This window comes from Branchiostoma belcheri, unplaced genomic scaffold, assembly GCF_001625305.1.
Source record: "Branchiostoma belcheri isolate BF01 breed outbred unplaced genomic scaffold, Haploidv18h27 scaffold56, whole genome shotgun sequence".
In the NCBI taxonomy this organism is placed as follows: domain Eukaryota; kingdom Metazoa; phylum Chordata; class Leptocardii; order Amphioxiformes; family Branchiostomatidae; genus Branchiostoma; species Branchiostoma belcheri.
The window spans coordinates 691321-715120 of record NW_017804198.1 but is presented as its reverse complement, the minus strand read 5'-3'; the positions used below and the strand labels follow the sequence as shown (position 1 = coordinate 715120).

Genomic DNA, 23800 nt, shown 5'->3' with positions numbered 1-23800 from the left:
CGCATTATTAGATTTAGGGTCTCCTGAGGACGTCATCCAGAAAACTGACTAATGTGTGGCCTTACACTTTGAACCTACAACAAACACAGGAAACTGACGCTTCACTAGAGAAGAAAGGCCGCGTAGTGCCAGCCACCGCTACAGGCAGTCTGTCTCTCAGTAAACCCTCATTGTTTGAATTCTCTGTTGACAACAACCATAACTAACAATGACTGACAGTTGTTAGTCTCCAACAGACTTCTTTGCAGGCTGGATAAATAGTAGAAATTGGCCTAAAAAGGACTGTGGGCAGAGGAGTTAGCCGGCCATGGAGGGTCCAAGTTGCCTGCAATGAGTTTGAGAAGTCGCAACGATCAAAAGGCAAATTAGCCTTATATTTTCCTTTTTAGGTCGATTTCTACTAGACTATATTCAGCCTGCAAAGGAGTCTGGACAGTTGTCAGACGTTATAGTAATTATTAGTGATGACACCAATAGTGCAAAGATACGTTGTCTAAAATTTTATACTATGTTGAGTTTTTTGTCCACAGATTCTTGACTGGTAGATCTTTTATTTCTAGAATGACGGAGCATCTATCAACAGTGCCTGAGTCTTCTACCTAGACCGCTGACAGCCTTAGCAACGTGCCATGATGTGGAGAAATGTTAGTTAAACAGGTGCTGAAGAGGCTGTAGTATATAACAAATGGGACAACACACGGCTACACATCTAGGTCTACTTCTACTAGCACTACTTTCAGGTAAGGTTTTGTTTCAAGTTTTCAATGATCTAATTTGGGAATTTAACAAAATTTAGGCAAGAGCAATTTCATTTCTTCAATTGGTTCTCAAAGAACTCAACTTCTTTTAAAGGTCACATGTACTTTTAGTATTAAACGGTACTCCTTGTCTCGATTCCTAGTTATTGTTTTTTTGTTTGTTTTTTTCTTAATCTGTCTATAGTTGCATGAAAATGTCAAAATCCATGTTGTGGACTTCCCTTAGTTATGAAGTAAATACATTGTATACTGTTACAGTACAGTGGTGGAAAAAAACAAATCAAACTTTTGGCTTATACATATTATATTATGTTAACAGGTGGTTTCTACATGCATGCATTAAAGGCACAGTATCTAAAATTTCTAATCTAATTGAAGGAATTCATGTAATATATTATATTGTGATTTACTTCCACATATTTGTACAATAATCTCATTTTTCTGAAATCCATGGTTGGCACTAAAACAGTCCACATGCCACAAATTACCAGAATGTAAACAAACATGGCTAAAAGCTGTGTTAACAGGTTTTAAACATGCACGAAAAGCCATCATATTTTGGCACCTCCACTTTCTAAATGGCACTTATTTTGAACTGGGGTAGGGTTGATTCAACTTACTTTAAGTGTAAAGAAATGATCAGAAAACTGACTTTGTGTATTGTCAATTTGTCCTAATGTTATCATCGGCAGTAGCTCGTTACCGAGCATAATTGTGTTACCAGGTTTTAAACATGTTGGCAGCTTTCACCCATTGCATCAATTAACCTAAATTAGCCTAAATTCCACTTGGTTTTGTATATTATTAAATATGTTATACAAAACCTAGTGGAATTTGAAGGCCCCCCACTGGTCTATGATGTGTTTGTACTGACTTTGTACCTTGGAGCCAAGTCAAACAGTTAAAAGGACCGATATCTTAGTTTACTTTGTTTCATGTGTGGATCATTAATACCTGCACTTAGATTTATTGATTAAAAACCTATTAGTAAGACAAGTGCCATAAGCTAATTGAGTGAAAAGCATTTAGCAACATAATTATTTTTGTATGGCAGGAAAAATATGAAATTGTGCAATATGCTAACTGTAAAATAATGTTCTGATCAAAACTTAGGAAACCAACATCTAAAGATGACATTAAAGCCTATAGCTGCTATGCATGACTCAGTATGACAATGAAATACAGTTCCTGAAAGTTGTCATTGTGATAGCATTATTCAATAAACAAAGAGGTTTGGACCAAAATTACAATTTTCTGATATTGGGCAACACTGAATCCTTCTGTTAGATCTTCCTGCAACCATTTATAATTCAATTAAATGCTGCCAGTGACCTCACGTTTTTTTATGAGGCATTATAAGTGCTAGGCTCTGACTTGGCTGCCTTATATACTTACTGTGGTGTCACTAGCAACTATTTATTAACTGGAGAGGTATTCAATGTGTGTGCATGCGTGTGCATGTGTGTGTGTCTGTGAGTGAGTGTGCATGCATGCGTGTGTGTGCGTGAGTGCGTGTGCATGTGTGAGTGTGAGGGATTGTGCATGCATGTGCGCATGCCTGTATGTGTGACTGTGAGTGTATTATCATGTGTGTTGGCCTGACTTTTTTTAGACAGAATGTAATACTCTCTTACTTAAACTAAAACTTCCTAACGTTATTCTTATATCTTTCTATCCTATGTATCATGTTACTCAGTATGATGTACAATTGTAACATCACACTCTGATGTATGCATTTAGCCCCATGGGCATGAACATGGAAATAGAGATTCAGAATTATCATAATTTAAAATACCCCCTCTCCAGGTTGCAGCAGTTCTGACTTGTACGTGGCCCTGTCCGGAGCTGACACGCCAACCTGCGGCACCAATCCCAGCAACCCTTGCTACTCCCTACGCCATGCCGTCTCTCTTAGCCAACCAAACGACACCGTGTACGTCAACGCTTCGTCCTACACCTTTCTCAACAATACCGAATCCACATTTACTTGCGGCAACGCCGCAAACAACTTTACCCAGACAACCATCATACTCCGACACAGCCTGTCAATCATCGCTCTTGATCCCAGGGTAGTCATGGACTGCGGCTCTGTCGCGCCTGTTTTCTTCATAGATGGAAACGGAACGGACGTAAACGTTATCTTTGACGGTTTTGTCTTCAAGAACATAACGCAGAGGGAAGGGCCTACCGGTATCGCCATCACGGCACGCGACTGTCGCCTTGTCATCCGGAACTGCGCGTTTCTCGGAAACAAGGTGCATGATGGGTACCTCGCGGGCGCCTTATATTACCATGGCAACCACCTAGAAATCAGCGACTCCGTTTTTGCCGCGAACGACGGACCCCTTCTGATTGAAACCGACGAGTTTGACATGACGGTAGTGAACTGTACATTCGTTAACAACACGTGTAAGAGTAGTGCAGTGACGGCTGGGGTGTTGAAGAACTTTGACCACGAGAATATGGAGACGCTAAACAAGTCCGACAGTTCAGTTTCACGAACCGACGGAGCACTTCACTTGGTCCATCGTAGCACTGAAACCAACTGGATCTCCTTCACCAACTGTGAATATCCTAGTTTTGATATTGGGACGTTGGGGTACATAGCAGCCATCCCACGTGTGTATTATACTAATCAGAGATGTCCCTGGAAAGATTGGGCGAACGGGACGCAAACCGATACCAGTAACTATCTCTGTGAACATCTGTATAGAACTATGTTGTATGACTACAGGTGAACTAAGTACAGGATATCTCCTTGTATACTTAAATGTATATAATAAATTATATTGCGTATATTTCCTCATAGCTTTGTGCATGAAAATGACTTCTCCACAGTGATTGTATTCTATTCATTAGTTTAGTTTGTTGAATAGAACTGCCTTGGGAAGATTAAAAACTGGTCTCTGAATGCAGTTTGTTTCATTGTTGCACTTTGCAAACACTCCACTAGGTGGCAGTATTGATCAACTGTAACTAGCTCAACGGGATATATTACACAGTATGGTGTAATTTGACCAACAACCCATATACATGTATGATGCCTACTGTATGTAATTCCACTCAGGTAAAAGTATCAAATAATTGTGATAATCATGTATTACTGCACATATTATACAATTCATCAACCAACCAACCAACCAACCCACCCCCAATTGGTTTCACTATATATGCTGCACTTTGCAAACTCTCCACTAGGTAGCAGTATTGATCAACTGTAACTACATTGTCACTTTATCAGCTTAATGGAATAGAACACAGTATATGCAACAGTGCCAATGCCAGTGCCTATGTCCAGGTAAAAAACCATCCATCCATCCATCCATCCATCCATCCATCCATCCATCCATCCATCCATCCATCCATCCATCCATCCATCCATCCATCTCCATCCATCCTTCCTTCCTCCCTTCCATCCATCAACCAACTCTCCTTTGTTAAACTACATGCTGCAATTTGGAAACACTCCACTAGGTGGCAGTATTGATCAATTATAACTAACTTTAGCCCAATGGGATAGGACACAGTACTAGTGTAACAGTGCCCCTACACTCCCCTCCCCATGCACCTTACCATCTACAGGACAGTATCTGGGGATGAACTCCGGGAACAGCTTGCCCTCCTGCATCAGACATGCTGTGTCTGCCAGCTGCTGTTTACACTGTGCTGTCTTCGCTCTACTCAAGGCCGAGACAGCATCCTTCCCCTTAATCTCACACTTGGGGACGTAAGAAAAGTCTCTACTCTTATTGCTCTGTGCGGCGTGGTTCCTCCATATGGAGGCTTTCTTTTCCGAGTCTGAGTCGTATTTCTGTACAGAGTTCTCCAGGGCGGGGTTACGGTGGAGAAAGTCACTGTTGGATCCAGACTTTCTGTCAGGAGCATCGTTGAATTTACTTTCTCTGGTGCCAGAGTTTCCAAGTATCCTCTTTTTCAGCTCTGTGGACGTCTCCTCACCCTGAAGTAACAAAAAAGAGGCAAATTAGGTATTTATTTTACATTGATGAAGGTTAGACACTCACTGACAATTGAAACCTTATAACTGGATAGATTAAGGATCACTTCCAGATGTTTCGAGTGACATGAGCAATGAGAGTGACACTCACTAATTTTAGTGACCCTAAAAAAGAGAGACAGATATTACTTGAAACGTCCGGAAGTAATCTCAGATATACATGTAATTTATCCCGTACAGTAGTATAGTTTGTTTGAAAATATATTTTTCTTTTATTTGCTACAGAAAAACAATAAACTCTTCTAATTTTGTAGAGTCTACAAAGATGGAAACATAAAAATTTGTGAAAAGAATTATCTACTATAATGGCATATACACTTCAGATATCCAGGACTGGTGTAAAATACAATGTATTCTAAAAAGTCCTGACAAAAATGATGTTCTATGAATAAATATATCACTCAGGTACTTGTGCACATTGATGGACATACAGGCATGGTCTCATATTGATGTTCCTATTAAACATCACTATGATATGACCGGGTCTCATTTTAATGTTCCTATAGTATTAAACATCACTATATGGTCTCATATTGATGTTCCTATTAAACATAACTATGTGGTTTCATATTGATGTTCCTACTAAACATTACTGTATCATAGTGTCTGGTCTCATATTGATGTTTCTATTAAACAAGTCATCACTATGTGGTCTCATATTGATGTTCCTATTAAACATTGATGTAATCTCATATTGATGTTCCCATTTGTGAAATAACACACATGGCAGGGAAAGACTTGGCCATTTAGTCCCACTCAGCAACTACAGCTGATTGAACATTTGTCATGGATGCTACGTATATACTTCTTACAGTAAAATCTTAAGTGAGATCAAAGTGCTTTATGGCAAAAGATGTCATAGCTGCAAGTAAACTTTTCTACGTAATGTATATGGGCACCTATAAAATGTGCCTATAACTAGTATAAGTTCTTGGCCTCACCCAAAAAAGAGGGGATTTGACACAAAGTTCTGGGCACACATGTACAAAACCTGTGCTGATCCATGTACTAGTTATATGCAGGTTAGTGCAGGTAAAATTGGAGCTGTGCAGGTATTTCTGATGTCTACCTGCACCTAACCTGCACTGGTCCATGTACTGGGTATATGCAGGTTAGTGCAGGTAAAATTGGAGCTGTGCAGGTATTTCTGATGTCTACCTGCACCTAACCTGCACTGGTCCATGTACTGGGTATATGCAGGTTAGTGCAGGTAAAATTGGAGCTGTGCAGGTATTTCATGATCAGATGTCTTCCTGCACCTAACCTGCACCATGTATTGGGTTGACCTACAAATATATGTATGTGGACTTTTATTTGCTATATTCACTCCTGTGAATACCACCTAAAAACTATAAAAGAAAACACCAATGGTTTCAAAGTAGCCCTGGAAATCCATGGATGCTCTAAATCTAATTCCAATTTCTCCACAATGCCTCCCCACACTTGGTGGTGGTTCCCAGTTCCAGCCTGACCTCCCCTTGACTCCAGTACCTGAAGGTGACAAACGATGATGGCACACACCAGATAGAACACTCCCTCTACATCATCCCTGACCTCTCAATACAGCCAGCCCTTACCACACACCACAAGATTACGGGAGACGGAAAAAATCAATGTTCACGCTCAGGACTATCCTGATGGATATGACAGAACAATCAGGATGTATATATTGTAACACCGTGACATCCATATGTGCAACAGAGCTGAAAATGGGGATTCAGTAGATGGACTGGGAAAGCTGCCAGGCAAAGAGAGACGGTTATTTTACCTTCGACATGTACAGAAGGTTATGTTTTTTGGCTATGCATTTGTGTGTGCGTACGGTGTAAGTATGTGACTGTACCAGTTAGCACTGTGACGATAACTCAAGAAGCTATGGATGGATTGTCATGAAACTTTGAATGTGGGTAGGTTTTGATGAGACCTCAATAATTACTTTTACCAATTAAGACACCGCAAAAAAATGGATTTAAAGTACCTGCAAAAAAAATGAAGTTACAGTAGATATACATCAACAGTCAGTCATGCAGTCAAAGACATTTAATTCCACTTAGACCAAAAAAAAGAAATCAAGGACTTTATCACACCTCAGTGACAAGAGATGAGATAAACTTTTCTCAGACCTTTTTGGACCTTTGACTTAAGTTCCCCTCAGTGTCACCAACATGTCTAATGAAATGTAACTCTCAGACTGGTAACACAAGAAAATGCACAAACAGACACTAAATTAATGATCGAAAACATGATCCAAGATTTTAAAAAAAATGGCTTCACCTGCAAATCTATGATCACAATGATTTAAGTTTTGGTGAAACACATAAAATATAACAGTTACTTTATCCTTCATACAGTGCCCTGAAATATAATATCCCGTTCATACCAGACTTTTAAAAACCGGTTGAAACTGCTAAATAATTAGCAGACGAAAACCCTTAGTGTTCATACCAGACTTTTCATAACTGGTTTTGTAAAATTCCTGTCCGGCCAGAGGCCAAGAACTTCTTGAATTCCCCTTGTGTCATTCTGTACTTGTACATTCTTATAACTAGTAAGTTATACGCATCATGACTGTACATCGATTCAATGTCTCCAGGCCAGTATAATGGCTACTGTGTAATACTAATATAGTAATAGCTTCAATCCATTGAGATGAGGTACTGTCTGACTCCTACAGTGCTAACCCAGGTCAGCTCCATGCCAATGGAACACATTTACAATGTACCAGCACTGATTGAAAAGCCCAGTCTAATGTGCATCTACTAGTCACCACACACATACATGTACAGACCCCGAAAATGGCATAGCACAAATCTTCTGTCAATGACTAAAACAAAAACGATTTCTACCAAACTCGAGTAATTTGTAATGTTATTTTAAACACTTCAAGTATGAAATGATGTTGAAAATGTGGTAAGATTACTAAGAAATGGAAGTAAATGTGAATATCATACAGATTTTATATGACCCAAAATACTTTGCCATCATACTGAAATTGCATTGGCTGAAATTAGTGCATGTTGTGTTAGCCCTTGGTGAATGAACGAATGAATTGATGAATGGATGAACGAATGAATGAATGAATGGATGAATGAATGAATGAATGAATGATTTATTCAAAATAAGAATCACTCACAGCCTCTTGCCTGAATAGCAGATTCCTTACAAGTATTCAAAAGTAACATTCATTTTGTTAGCACTATTATATCTAAGTTTCTAACAGAGACATTTCTAATTTAAAACAAATCATTTTCCTCAATATCTATTAATAATTGAGTGACAGCTCAGGGCCTGAAATACTGGGTGCATGTGCACCTTACTGTACCAATTTGAAAGTATTTTCATCTAGGTTTATGTATGTAAAGATATCAAATGCATAGTTACTGTAGTATACAACATATTCTTAACATCTAATTGTCAAAATAATATCATGAAATCATTCTTATACTATAAGTTATAGTTCTTTTCTTTGAAATGAAACAAAATTAGTTTTTGCTGATATTCTACTTATTTTATCTTATAGAATATGCTGCACCCAAGAAATTTTTTGTGCACCTAATTTTTCAGGTTGGGTGCACCAGTGCACCTATTCTCAAAAATGAATATGAAAATGAAAATGGACAGGTCTCTATTGGACCATCTCCCAGTAGAGACCACTTTACATGGTGTACACATCCTACAGTCAGTCTACAGCATCTCACTGCAGATTGAATTGATTGACCAGTGTGCCAGCCACTCTGCACAATTTCCCACATGGTTACTGGTATGTCTATTAAATGGAGTGGGTCTGACAGAGTATTTAAACCGGGATGGGGTTTTGTGCGCGTGAAAAATTTGCGCGCGCGTGAAAAATTTGCGCGTGAAGATATGCAGATTAGCCACTTACCAAGGGACTTTAAAAACTTTTTGCTGTTTTAAGCTTAATAGTTGGAAAAAAACACATAAAACAGAATTGAACATCATTTTGTTGCATTCTAGACTACATAGCTGTATTTTGTCAATATTTCAGTGATTTTATTATTATTAATAAGTGATTTTTAAAAGTTAAGTTTTCACGCGCAAAAACGGTTGAAATTTGCGCGTGAAAGAATTTGTTTGCTAAAATATGAAAGCAAGCTTCTAGAATGGAGAAAAGCTTCAGATTGTTACATTTTTCCATCCTAAACCTCATACTAGTAACTTTTCCATGTATTTCTTACAAATTCAAGTGATTTTCAAATGTTCAGATTTTATGGAAAATATGCAAATTAACCTATTCCCAAGGGACTTAAAATTTCCAACAAAAATTTTGAGTTACAGATGGAAAATTATACCACAGGATCACATTTTACTGCATAAGAATTTTGTACTGCATATTTTCTGACATATTTCAGGGACTTAAATTTTTCACGCGCGCAAATTTTTCACGCGCAGAAAACCCGTTCCCTTTAAACCACTACTAGTAGTACTCCACTGGGAGGCTCAACTTATGTGTTCTTATTATGAAGCAAATATCATATACATTGTATCTTGGCATTGTGAAATATTAGCTTTCAGAAATCCATAGACTTTAATAGAACAAATATCCATATACATTGTAGGACTATGCTGAATGAATGACTGAATGGATGACAAGACTACTAAAAAGAAATGACTGACTACATGAATGAAGGAATGAAGGAATAAATAACTGACTGATTAACTGACTGACTCACTAAATGAATGAATGAATGAATGAATGAATGATTAACTGAATGAATGATGTGTATCTGTTTAACCAGTATAACTGCCCCTCGGCATAAGAATGAATGAATGAATTGATAAAATGAAATACATCAAAATTGAATATTACAAAATTTGGAAATACTAAATTTTAATAGGGCCACACAAATTCAATTTTTTGGTTCTTTGATTCCTCAACAAAAGCTAATCCATGTAAATAGTGGATATAATGAGTTAGTTATTTGCCTGTCCTTGGTGCTGAACTGACCATCAAGTTACCTTCAACAGTGTGTTCAAGTTTTTGGGTGTCAGATACATTATCATATGAATGAGTGAAAACCAAGCAGATACCAGGAGGGAAAGACTGAAACAAGAATTAAACAAGAAATTTAAATTTTACCGCACACAACTGCTAATAAACTATTTCAAAATACATTGCAATGGTGCAAGTCCATTTAATAAAAGTCACCAAGGTGACCAATTATTTGAATCAGACACTCATGTTACCTTTATACACACCAGCTATTTTCTTTTTCATTTAAAGAAACAACAAGACAAAGCCACACATGCAGACATAAGCGATGCTGCACTCAAGTTGTGTGTTAGTTTTTTTGCCAGTGTCACTTTACAAAAATATAAATACCAACTATTCCTATCTTGGTCCCCGGCCAGCTTTTTTAAAAAGCATTTCTTGTTTACATAAGTTATAGTATCATTAGGCCATACAAATCCAATTTGTTGGTTTTCAGATTTTTTCAGAAAACATATAAAGTGACAGGGTGTAAAAAAACTTAAGGCAAACCCTGAAGTCAAACATAGCAGGTTAGGTTGTGCTTAATATAAACCTGCTTTCCCCTCTGGTCTCTCAGTCACTGACGAAAGCTAGTGGATACTAGCTGAAATGTCTGACGTTTTCAAAATCATATCCAGTTGCTTGAGTAACTGCTTTTTGGCGTATCGTATTACCTGAATGTCTAACCTTCATCGACACATACCAGGTTGGTTTATAGTTCAGACAATGAATTTGAACTTTCAATCAAAGTTTCAAACCACTCAGTCTGCAATTTGATCAATGGAAAAACTGTGACAGTAACAAAGTTAGGAAGGCAAGGACTTTCTTCAACTATTGTGGTCAAAATATGAGCATTTTGGAGTTGATTTGGTACCTGAAACCTTTTTTTGTGTGTGGGGAGGCAGGGGATTCCAAAAAGAACAAGTAAAATCTGAGATTTTATACCTCCGGGCTTTTTATTGTATATTTCTATATGTTGTTTGTTATGTATAGTTGATGGTGTTGAATTTTATGTGTTTAGCGTTCCTGGTTGTGTTAACACAGGTCAACATTTTCATCTGCAGCCCATAACATGTACCCATGAACTTATGAAATTCTATTTAATCTGCCACAATGAACTCGTAATGAAACTCAGAATGACAACCGGAACCGTTAAATCAGACGTTAAAAATAACGGCTGAAGTAGCAAGCCATCCTTATTGTCACTTCGTCCATTTTCCGCCAATTCTTCGTATAAATCAGGGAAGTAAAGGTCTGAATCCTCGGTAAAAATGCACGCCGAGAACGTCTGAGACCGTATACCACGGTGTTTGTAAGTTAGTAGTCGTAATATACGCCGAAAACATCCAAAACAAAGATTGCGCAAGAGTACGTTGACCCCTGACCCATTGACCAACCCGGAAGTTGCTGCCGATCACGCGTCCTGTGAACGCGTACTAAAAATACCCTCCAAACAACATTTGTTGCGCCTCGCATACAGAAGATGTATGTGCACAACAACAATTGTTGCGCGCCACAAGACTAAAAATTTATTGAGACCCGTCACCCCTCTGTGCGACTGTGGACGAGACCGACTATATCTGACACACGCAAAAGATCGACGGTCGCGACCCACTTTCTCACTCAAGGGGTGTTCTGGGGCCATCAAAAGGCTCCATTTTCACGCCCGAAAACACATATACAATAAAAACAAAAGAACGTGCATCATCTGCAGCCCGATAGCAAAACATATACCGAGTCTCAAAAGAATCCGTCCACTCAAACGCGAGGAATCGCTGCGAACGTGAAATTCTAAAACTCTCACAAAGCCCTTCCGCGGAAGGATGTCTCCTCCCCCGGAGGCAATAAACCAGACAAATCCGAGAACCAACAATTTAACTCATTAAACTGATGTGGTTCTTGTGTAAGATTTTAAAGTTAGCTCCCATTTCAGATTCAAGCTTAGAAGAGGAGCAGTAAGATCTGTATTATGTTTTGTTTTATATGGTGCACCCCAAAAAATTTTTGTGCACTTAATCCCAAATATGAATTTCGAGCTCTGTCATTATATATTTTTCATCTACATACATGTGCATCCATAGATGTATGTCTCCATCACATATAATCAAAGACTTAGGCAGCAGTTTGATTTGTTTTGTCTCTTTTCCAAGTAGAAACAGCTTGAAAAGTTGGACTCAATACAAGGTCAGCACACCAGTTTGGCTTCTTTATACTTTTTTTTAATGTTTGTCAGAGCAGGCAGACTTCCCCTCCTTACCCATACTGCTTTGCATTCCATCCTACGCATCCTAGTATCAATAAAAATATCATCACTGAAGAAGAAATATTCATGACACTGCAGCAAATTTGTGCATACTGGAAATAACAATAATTATTAATATTATTAAAAATAACACAAAGAAACACACAGACAAGCCCAAAACCAGTGTTCCAGCATCTATCTTAGTTTTCATCATAATTATGATAGAATTTTTACACTCTTTTGAGCAAACATTTTGCTCAATCTGCCATCTTTGACAGACAAAAATCAGTGTGTAAAGATATAGAAAAGATGCCATAAACTAAGAATTAGTCTACCAGCAAAATTTGTCCTTGCATTATAACACATTAGTGTAATCCATTAACTTCCAAAATTCTGAGTAATGCAGGTAAAATTTGTCTTGTAATTTTCACTTGTTACCTGCAGCAGTGCTGCTATTCCCAAAGTCTATTTTGAGCCCTGACAATACAGAAGCCAGTGTACATGTATATACTATAGGGAAGTTTTATCAACAATACAAAACAGATACAGAAGCTGGTGGGTGGTATGTGGGAGCATCAATGTCACGCATATCTCAACAGAGCACTATAGTGTGGCTCTTCTTAAAATGGCTCCGGACTAATTTTCACCAGAGTCAAGTGTGAAGAAATAGGATCTGGTGTTCCCAAGAAATCTCCAAGCAGATCATACGGTGGCAAGGCAGTATCCATTATTACCCAGAGGAGTGTCTATTAGCCACTCGTGTGGCCAATGGATACTGTCTGGCCAAGTTGATATAGTTGTCTTTCTTGGGCAATGTCCGAAAGATCTGCTTGGAGTTCTCAAGAACATGTAACATTGGGGACTGCCAGGGATTCGAACCCAGAACCTTCAAATCCTGAGTCTACAACTCTAACCACAAGACCACCTAATGCCACCTGTGTGGAAAAATTTTAGTTCTATCTCAAATTTAAACATCAGGCCACACCTATTTAATTTGTTGTCTCTGGGATCGCCCTGTCCATTTTTTTCTGATTTGAAAAAAAAAATTGTTTCTAAATTAACTGCAAAATGCTCAATGAAAGACATCTTTTGACCCCAACGGTTAATTAAAGGAAGTCCTTTTCTTCCTAGTTGTTCAAGTTTTTCAATGTAAAAATGCAACTTCGTTTCATTAAAAGTTTAAAATCTATTATTCTAATTATAAACCAGTCTGGTATGTTGACCTCATGGCTCATATGGTAACATTTCCGGCCTTCATGGGGTGCCTTGGCCTGTTTTTGTTTTTTTTCATGTCACTCTGTCGCTTCAAATTTTTACTGAAAAAATCCGAGAAACAACAAATTCAATTGCCTCAGGATGGTGCATGTTTGACAAACCCATGAAACTTTGAAACTTTATTAGAATAACCATTAGCGGTGGACCCTAGGGTCCACCGCTAGTCTTCCTGGTATTCATTCAGTCATACAGACAATACATTATACAAACATAGTTGACAACTGGACAAGTCACAAAACACATCTAAATCAATCAATAACATAATATTTACAATATACATAATTTAAAAAACTGACAATCCTGTCGAACAGTGCGTGTGACCTACTGATAGAAGTATTTGTGCAAACCGTCCTTAAAGACTCAGGGATTGTGTGGACTGCGTAACAATTGGTAGGTTATTCCACACACTAACAGCCCCGTACATGAAACACTAAAGTCTTCATCAGTGCGTTAGTTCTAGGTTTGTCTAACAGAAAAGACTGTTTAGCAGCAAAACGGGTTCTATAGCTATGCAAGTTGTTGACTGAACGCAGTCGCCTACTGATACAAATAGGTTCGTTAGTGAGTGTTATCCTTTTAAATGTTGCCATGGTGTTTATTAACAATCTCGTGTGCACAGGTTTCCACTGTGGCTTTGACTGAAACAGATAGACGAGTTGCCTTGTTCTGCATGCCTTGTAGAAGATTTATTTTAGTTGTTTTAGTTGTGCATGACCAAACTGGGCTACAATAATCAATGTGAGGCAGCCCATCATGGGACTGCCTCAAGCTGAGCAGACTGACAAACAGGAAGGAAAGGAACAAACACTGCAGCATGGACGTCATACTGGTAACCTGATTATACAGGTGGTTAGGACACTCACAAGGACAGGGTAGACTCTGTAACATAGCAACAAATACAGTTTTGGTAAAGGTAATCTAATTACCAGGATGGAAGGTGGACTGAAATACATACAAATTAGACACTTTTGGCTCGAAACCCAAAATTGGAGCTGTGCACCCAAATATTTTTGTAGGTATTTTAATTTGTACATGCCATATTTATTATATATTAAATAATAGTATGCAGGATATTCTTGGCATTCTAAGCATCAGAAAAATAATAAAATCTTTGTCGAAGTTCTTGTGTAAGACTTTGAAGTTAGCTCCCATTTCAGATTCAAGCTTAGAAGAGGAGCATTAAATTAAGATTAGTACTTATGTTTTGTTTTATATGGTGCACCCCCAAAAAAATTTGTACACCTAATTTTTTAGGTTGGGTGCACCAGTGCACCTATTCCCAAAAATGAATTTTGAGCCAGGAAATTGAAGTGAAGTATTTTTTTCAAGTAGCTGCATTTTTTTGTGATTTATTTTGCTGATTCTGTCTATGAATTTCCCTGGACTTGCTTCAATATTAGGTAACAGACATGTATGTACATGTAGTATATGGAAACACTTCCTTGCAGCTTGGGAAACCATTTTGACCTCCAATTTGACCTTCCTGTCAGTCTGTGGTTATAACATTCCCCCTCACTTCCTGATGAGACTCTACATTTGTACATTTGGCTCCAGATTTGTCTGATTCTAAAAAAAAATTGCTGACAAGAAAGAGCCTATGTCCCAAACTGTCAGTTAGTCAACTTAGGCCTGATTCACACAATGAAAAATAAAAGTGTCGGGCGTCGTTCGACGCGCGCGCGCGCCAAGTCGCCTACGACACTTTCCCGTTTACACACAGGGACCGCAGCTCCCGCTTCGCGGCGCAGTTGTGGCGGGCTGTGGCGGTCTGCGTCGCGCTGTGTCACATGTGGTGAACCCAAAAGGTTCCATTTTGCTCTGAATTCTGTCACAGTTCTACAGCCCGATCAAACAGCGCGTTTCAGCGCTGGTCCAGTTAGATCTGTTGACTTCTGCCATGCTCAGCAAACAAGCAGTAATGCTTTATATAATAGCAAACAATCCGTACAAAATAATCCGAAGAAACAACTAACAACAAGTAGAAATTGATACAGAAGTGGAATGAATACATACAAACAGAGGAGCGTGACGTGGGTTTCAGGCTAGCGCGGGAATGAAGAAATTTGACCTTCTGTGATGCGGAAATGGGCTGCGCGAGCTGCGCGTGACGCAGGTCTGTTTACATGATGTTTTTCCTCGCCGCAGACTTCCCGCTGTGTGCCGCGACGCACTTGTGGCACCTCCTGAAGGTGCCACAGAAAAAACGACACAAGGCGCCGCGCGGCGGTGGCGGGCCTGTTTATACGATTGAAAAATGTGTCGTACAGCTTGCGCGCGCGGCGCCGCGCGTGCGCGCGCGTCGAACGACGCCCGACACATAAAAACGACGCACGTGTGAATCGGGCCTTAGGCACGTGCGTCGTTTATATGCATTGGGCGTGAAACGACGCGAGCGCACGCGGCGTCGCACTGCGCGTTTTGTAAGACAGATTTTTTAGCGTATAAACAACCTCCGCCACAGATGTGTGGCGCCGCAGGTTGTTTACATGGTAAAAAATCTGTCTTACAAAACGCGCAGTAAGACGCCGCGCGCGCTCGCGTTGTTTCACGCCCAATGCATATAAACGACGCACGTGTAAATCGGGCCTTAGTACCTTCTGGCAGGGTCCAATCAAGTACTAGTACTGTTTGATACATGAAGCATTTGGGGTAGCTAAATTCTCTTGAATGGGAAACCTCCCAAATTCCGCTCTTGCGCGAGGACACACAATGAATTTATAACAGACCGTGCCTGGCCAGTTCTGGCTGGATTGGGTCCATACAATCTCCCTGGTAATGAAAGACTTCTAGTCTGCCTGAAAATTACACCACAGAGTGACGTTAATTAGACACTGCCAGCCTGCATTGATGTAATCTGGAGGCCAAAATGGCTGAGTTAGGTCTAGCATCCCCGATGGAGTCATAAACCACATCTAACTGACTCCCGCTCTTTTATCCTGCCTATTTCATGACCGACCTTTACTGGCAAAGGGCAGCAACCAGGGCTGGAAATACTGGGTGCATGTGCACCTTAGTGCACCCAAATTTGGAGCTGTGCACCCAATTTTTTTTTCTGTGGGTGCACTGGTGCACCCAAATATTTTCATAGGTTTAACGTATGAAAAGATATTAAATATATAGTAGTTACAACATATTCTTAACATCTAAGTGTCATAAAAAATAATACAATAATTGTTATAGTACTTTCCTTGAAATTAAACAATCATAGTTTTTATAGACATTCTACACATACATATTTTATCTTATATGGTGCACCTAAAATATTTTTGTGCACCCTAATTTTTTAGGTTAGGTGCAACAGTGCACCTGTTCCCGAAAATGAATTTCGAGCCCTGGCATCAACTCTGACGATTTTGCGGAATTATTGGAGAAGGGATTGTTGTTATTCAGAAGGACACTTAGGCACGTAACCGGAATCAATGATACCAGATGGGTGTACATTCTGCGCTCACACTGCTCCTATTTAAGGAGCATATGCTCCCTAAAAATAAAGTTGTGCAGCTAGAAATTTTTCATAGGAACACCCAGTTCTCATATCAAAAGGAGCAGGCAATATACAATGTAATGTTCCTTATAGATGTATTTGGACTGCAAAGGATAACATGATATCATGACTGTATGCTTGCTTTCTTCTTCTATGATATAATATATTTCCACTTGAAGCATGTTTCTGTGTACAAAACGCACAATACCTGTGCGAGTTGTCCTGCAAATTAACATTATACAATTTGAAGTGGTATACCTAGATTTTTGCTGCTGGGCTGAAATTTGAATTTGGGTTGGGAGCACTAGTACCAGTGCTCCTAAGGCCACACCAATTTAATTTCTTGGTTAATGGATTTGCCCACTTCATTTTTTTCTGATTTGCAAATAAAAATAAAAATTCAGAATCAACTGCAAAATGCTCATATTTTGCCCTGAACAGTTGAAAACAGTCCTTTTCTTCCTAGCTGTTACTGTTGAATTTCATCTTTCAATCCAGTGGTATCATTAAAAGTTCAAAATTCATTGTTTAAATTTTGAACCAGCCTGGTGTGTTGACTTCATGGCCCATTGTACCATTTGGGGCCATAATAGGATGCCTAGCTATTTATTAGTGGTACCAAAAAATAAAGGGACTCATCGTGAAGTTTGTTTTGGAGCTACATGTATTTCTAAAGCCTCAGGTATGAAATAATGACAAAAAAATGCAGAAATAGCAGTAAATGTCAATATCAGAAAGTTGTTTTTCTTTTCTTTTGCTGCCCTGAAATTGCATTGGATAAGGGCACACAAATTTAATTTCTTGATTAACGAATTTTTCTAGAAAAGTTATGGAGCGGACGGGCGAAAAAAATAAAAAAAAATAAAAACAGGCCTAGACATCCTATTATGGCTCAAAATGGTACGATAGGAGCCATGAAGTCATCACACCAGGCTGGTTCAAAATTTAAACAATGAATTTTGAACTTTTAATGATACCATTGCATTGAAAGATGGAATAACTATAACTAGAAAGAAAAGGACTGTTTTCAACTGTTCAGGGCATATATTGGTATTTTGGGAGTTGATTCTGAATTTTTATGGCTTCACCACAAAGTGGTGAAGACATACATTGTGTTCCCTCATGTTTCCCCCTCTTCTTCTTCTCCTCCTACCATTTCTTTAAAGGGATTCAACTCAGCCGTTTTTCAGCCAAATGACCTGAAATTTGGCATGGACGTAGAGTGGGCCAATACCCCGACGCATTTTTTTTCATTTTTTTTGAAAAATTGTTTTATTTGGGTTTTTTGGCCATTTTCAGGCAAAAAATATATATTTTGGGATCTGGAGCCCTGGTACTAAAACCAAATGACCTGAAATTTGGTATGGGGATACGTTGGACATATGTCTGCAAAATCTAATTCAAGCTTTCGACATACACGACTTTAAAATTGTGAAAAATAGGGCTTTTTGGCTATTTTGGGACCAAAAATGTACATTTTTGGCTCCTGTGCCCTAATATTAAATCCGAATGACCTGAAATTCGGTATGGGGATACCTTGGACACATGTCCAAAGAATGTCATTCACGCTTTTGACATACACCACTTTAAAATTATGTAAAATAGGGCTTTTTGGCTATTTCCGGCATTGGAAGATTCCATTGCTGCATGGGGGTATAGACTATTGGCAGCCATCGTGGGATAGATCCATTTTCAGTATGGGGGATGTGGTGAAGCCATCTGATGCATTTGCTCCTAAGCAAATGTCAGCCTTTCTAGTTTATTTTTTTTTTCAAATCCTTAAAAAATGAAGCAGGCTAATCCTTTAACCAAGAAATTAAATTGGTGTGGCCTAACTAATGAGAATCAACAAGTTAAGTTAGTATGGCCCATGGATTGAAACATATCGATTTCTTCTTTTCCCACCTAACACTTGGCAATTGCATTTTACTGACAGAGGCACTTTATAATTCATGAATTATCCATGCATCTGTAAGTAAATGTGTTTTCCGATAAAGCTTATTATCTGTATCAATAAGTAATTATGTTTCCCCTAAGATGAAGAGATATATTTTATATTACACTAACAGTATTTACACTAGATCGTATGTATTATGTCATTTATGTATTTATGTACTATATTTTCATTTGATGAAATGAGTTACCTCTTGTTGGAAGTATACTTAAATACACTCTAATAATGAAACAAAACATAGTTTATATGTACAGTTTAAACAAAAAGCCATAGCTTTCAAACTTCTGAGAATTTGATATAATCATACAGATGCCCTTCTGCAATGTTATAGTCACTGTGATACAATAAAACCCCATAATTATCCTTTATAATAAGAAAGGTTCAACCAGTCATGTTTCATGCTGTAAAGATAGAATCCATCTCATTAAAGGCTCTATTACATATGTAGCTAATTATGTGTACTTTAGTATGACTTGCTATTGCTAAGCTTGTATTTAGTGGTGCCACCAAAAAATAGTGGGGCCTTAACATGGATTGTTTTCCCTCTTATTGTCTATACAAGAGAAATAAGACAACTGCGTAAAATTGTAGTAAAAAGTGACAAACTGTTTATAGCATAAGGACTTTCGTAATTTCTTTTCATTTTCAGTTTTGCCCTTCTGCAATGTTATACTACTAGTAGTGATAAGAAAGCTCCATAATCCTTTCTAATAAGAAAGGTTCAACCAGTCGTGTTTCATGCTGTAAAGATAGAATCCATCCCATTAAAAGCTCCATTAGCTGATGATGTGTACTAAGTATGATTCCCTTGACAGACAAGGCTACTTAATACAGTAGCTCAGTAGCCTACAGGCACGAATAGTGCTTCTATGTCATTTTGCAGGGCTCGAAATTCATTTATTCAGCCTGCAAATTAAAGGAGTCTGGTGGAGACTAACGGTGCACACCCCAGTTCTTCCGCGACCGGGGTCCGTGATAGTCCGTTGTAAAAAAGTGACGAAAGGGTTTTGAGGGTGACCAAGTTTGAGGTGACATTTCTTATAAACTGCCACGAAGTATCATTAAACATTAACATGGCTGAAGAGTGTAAGAAATGGTGATTTTGGGGTGAAAATTTCTTTTGGCTCCGAACCTTACTTCCGGGTATCCTTGCGCGCCAAGTGTAATCCGCCCGTTTGACCTAGTTTTCGCTCTGTGGCTTCGTAGGGGTAGATTTGCAACCCCTCGCGCCGTGGACTGTTTAGAAAATTACAGTACTAGAATTTTCTTTATAATTTACTCGGGTATAGTCAAGGCTTGGGTCTTTCTGCCAGCATCAGTCATTTCTGCCGGAAAATTTTTTTTGTGGGATTATCCTACGCGAAAATTCGCAATTTTGGGCATTAATTTTGGAGTGAAAATAATGTTTTTTCCTTTGATTTTACCAAACTTAAAAAGGTTGAAGAAACCAAACTCAGCTTGTCTTGTAGCTGAAGAGATACCCTTTCGTCCCATATACAGTTATTCTCCTTCCGAATTATTCCACGCCAGAGACGGTCGCTAGATTTGAGGGTGTGCAGCTTCGAAAAGAGGCCCCAAATAAACTGGGGTGTGCCCCCCTAAGACTGAATTGCCAGAGAAAAAGACGATACAGGGCATTTCTTATGAGACCTCTTGTAGCTTGTAAAAAAAAAACAGCTTTTCTGTACTAAATGTTCTCCAAAACTTTTTGTAACTACCAGTAGTTGACTGACAGGCAGACGGACACCGAGTGACCTGTAGGTCAAGATAGTGAGTCTGAATGACCTCTAGGTCAAGAAGGTGAGTCTAGCTGTCTGCACCTGATCTGTCCCCTCACAATACCCCAGCTGTACGCGGGTGTGTAGGTGAGCTCAGGTGTCCCCACCAGGTCCACAGGTGTGTTTACAGGTCTTGTGGCTGTCAACACCGTCTTTCTTAAAGTCACTCATCCTTCCTGGGAGGTCTGTGTACTTAAGTTACACTTTCTTACAAGGTCAGAAAGTAAGAGTGCAAATAAATAATCAACGTGTCATGTCAAACCTTATGTCCTCAGATCAAAAGGACTGAAAATAAACACAACAAGAAATCTGAGATTCCAAACCTCCAGGACCTACTCAACCCCATTTTGAAAAAGTTGTCGGTTACCTTGGACAAAAGAAGCAAATTATAAGACTATATCAGTGGTCGAAATAATTTTTTTCAGTGCTCTGCAATATTGCAGAAGAGTCAAAATTTTGTTCTGCAATTTGGAAATACTTTCTGCAAATACACAAGCCTCTATACTACAATCTTGCAGGTTTATAAGCATGAACTATTGATTGATATGCAAATTAGCGAAGACAAATTTTTGGAAGTCCAAAAAGAAACAAAAGATAGACAAGTCAAGACAAGGTTGATGCAAATTAGTGAAGAAGCTCCTGTTGTTTCAGATCTAGAACAGGAGCTTAAGTGTTGTCTGTCCTTGGGACCAAGAGCACCAAATCCCAAGTGCCAATTTTTCCTGCTGCAAAATTGCAGATTGTATAAATTTTTCTTCTGCAATCTTGAAAATCTATCTGCAGATTGCAGACTGCAGACAGGTATTTCGAACGCCGACTATATATATATATTGTGGGGTCGTGTGGCGCAACGGCAGTGCGCGCGACTCGGAATCAAGAGGTCCCGGTTTCGAGTCCTGACATGCCACCGATCTTGTGCCCTTGAGAACGAAAGGCACTTTACACGACTTTCCCCACTAGACTCAAGTGAAAATGAGTCTTGTCTGCCCTGTATTTGTTTCTATGTGCGGGACACAACACCAGCAACAGCTGAATCTGTTCCGCGTGTATTGCACTGCTGCAATTTCAATAAATAAAATTAAAAAATTAACAATAACAACACTGAGAAATAATGTCATTACCAAGCAATTTTAGTGGTGAAGTCATTAAGTACTTAGTACTTATCTATTCAGAGTAAATAAGTTCAAAAAGGCACTACAAATTTAAACAGCGACATGTACAAACTAAATGTACATTGTACAATCGTGAAAGTATTCATGATCAAGTGCACTAATTATGTTTACCATGTTTACCGAAGGAAAACATATTGTTTTTACTCAATTTCCTCTTCTCCAAACACTAACCTCTGACCTGGCCAATGACATGATTTGTTGATGTCTGTCACCATGGTGACTGGTGTTGAGTTACATAATGTTGCAAACTTCATGGTCTGCTCTGCTCCTGTCACCAGATACTTGTAGTACATGTACATGTATGTGAATGTGTTTGAGTAAAAATTAACAGGGCAGACCATGTCCGAAGGTAAACATTATGCATTAAATTCTTTGCAAATGTTACTTCTCTAGTTCAACAGTTCACTTTGAATTTGCCTTAGCAGAGATAACTTTGTTACCCATAAGCCAATCTACAAAATGTATTTATAAAGGATGTCAATGACAGACAACAAATTCTAATGACTACAAAAAAAGGACAACTGTTATTATCAAAGCATAAGGCCACACTAATTTAATTTCTTGGTTAACGGATTTGCCCGCTTCATTTTTTTCTGATTTGCAAATAAGAATAAAAATTCAGAATCAACAGTTACTGCAAAATGCACATATTTTGCCCTGAACAGTTGAAAACAGTCCTTTTCTTCCTAGTTGTTACAGTTATTCCATCTTTCAATGCAATGGTATCATTAAAAGTTCAAAATTCATTGTTTAAATTTTGAACCAGCCTGGTGTGTTGACTTCATGGCTCCTATCGTACCATTTTGGGCCATAATAGGCCTAGGCCTGTTTTTATTTTTTTCGCCCACCCGCTACATTATTTTTGTACAAAAATCCGTTAACCAAGAAATTAAATTGGTGTGGCCTAATGCTTTCTTTGTAGAAGTACAATGAGGCTTTGCTACTGTACACAATATTCTTATTTTGCTGCCCTGAAATTGAAGATACGTGTACCTTAAGGAGTTAACTGAAAACCTTTTACACAATGTTTATCAGAATTCCGATCTTGACGACCAAAAGATAGTCTACATGCCTCCCTAATGAAAGAGACTTTAAAATTTCCTTATCATTTTAGGCAAGGACTTCTGAGCTTCACAGAAGTACTCTGTTATCACAAGGTCGTATGTCTGTACTTAAGCAAGGTTATATCATACATGCCCTTGCCATTCTTATCTGACATTCATGAATTGTTATGGTCACAATGTAAGAGTCCACAAAATATGGACAGACAGGGCTCCAAGTACTTTTATCTGCATATACCGCACTGGTGCAGGCAACACTGAAAATTACTTGCACCAGGCAAATTTTACCTGCAACACGCGAATTTGAGGAGTGGATCATACTAAAAACTGTTCAGAAACTATTGCCATTTTTTTTCTATACATGTACTTCATTGGTGGTAACAGTCAATGCAGCAAATAAAGTTTGTGTGGACCAGTACAGATTGTATTGCGTACAGTGTACATGTATGTACAGGTAGACAATTCAGAAATACCTGCACAGCTCCAAATGCACTAACCTGCATATACCCAGTACATGGCCCAGTGCAGGTTAGGTACAGGTAGACAATTCAGAAATACCTGCACAGCTCCAAATGCACTAACCTGCATATACCCAGTACATGGCCCAGTGCAGGTTAGGTGCAGGTAGACATCAGAAATACCTGCACAGCTTCAATTTTACCTGCATATACCCAGTACATGGACCAGGGCAGGTTAGGTACAGGTAGACATCAGAAATACCTGCACAGCTCCAATTTTACCTGCAGTAACCTGCATATACCCAGTACATGGACCAGTGCAGGTTAGGTGCAGGTAGACATCAGAAATACCGGCACAGCTCCAATTTTACCTGCACTAACCTGCATATACCCAGTACATGGACCAGTGCAGGTTAGGTGCAGGTAAACATCAGAAAAACCTGCACAGCTCCAATTTTACCTGTACTAACTTGCATATACCCAGCACATGGACCAGTGCAGGTTAGGTGTAGGTAGACATCAGAAATACCTGCACAGCTCCAATTTTACCTACACTAATCTGCATATACCCAGTACATGGACCAGTGCAGGTTATTAGGTGCAGGTAGACATC

The 23800-nt window shown here is 38.8% G+C and overlaps 2 protein-coding genes across 2 annotated transcripts in view; one reads left to right on the top strand and one right to left on the bottom strand.

Annotated features, from left to right (window-relative positions):
• Positions 1-23800, bottom strand: part of LOC109481534 (xylosyltransferase 1-like) — a 49835-nt gene that overhangs the window by 18023 nt on the left and 8012 nt on the right. Inside the window, exon 2 of the mRNA XM_019784117.1 lies at positions 4332-4716. Within this exon, the coding sequence (XP_019639676.1) occupies positions 4332-4716 (385 nt within the window). The remainder of the gene's footprint in view (positions 1-4331; positions 4717-23800) is intronic.
• On the top strand, positions 448-3593 carry LOC109481553. Its single transcript, XM_019784145.1, has 2 exons — positions 448-740; positions 2565-3593. Exons 1-2 carry the CDS (start codon positions 686-688, stop codon positions 3494-3496), a joined length of 987 nt encoding a protein of 328 aa, XP_019639704.1. The 5' UTR covers positions 448-685; the 3' UTR covers positions 3497-3593.

Coding starts and splice junctions, on each gene's coding strand:
- LOC109481553 (XM_019784145.1), top strand. CDS start 686: ATGGGACAACACACGGCTACACATCTAGGTCTACTTCTACTAGCACTA. Junction 741..2,564: donor TCTACTAGCACTACTTTCAG/GTAAGGTTTTGT, acceptor CCCCCTCTCCAG/GTTGCAGCAGTTCTGACTTG.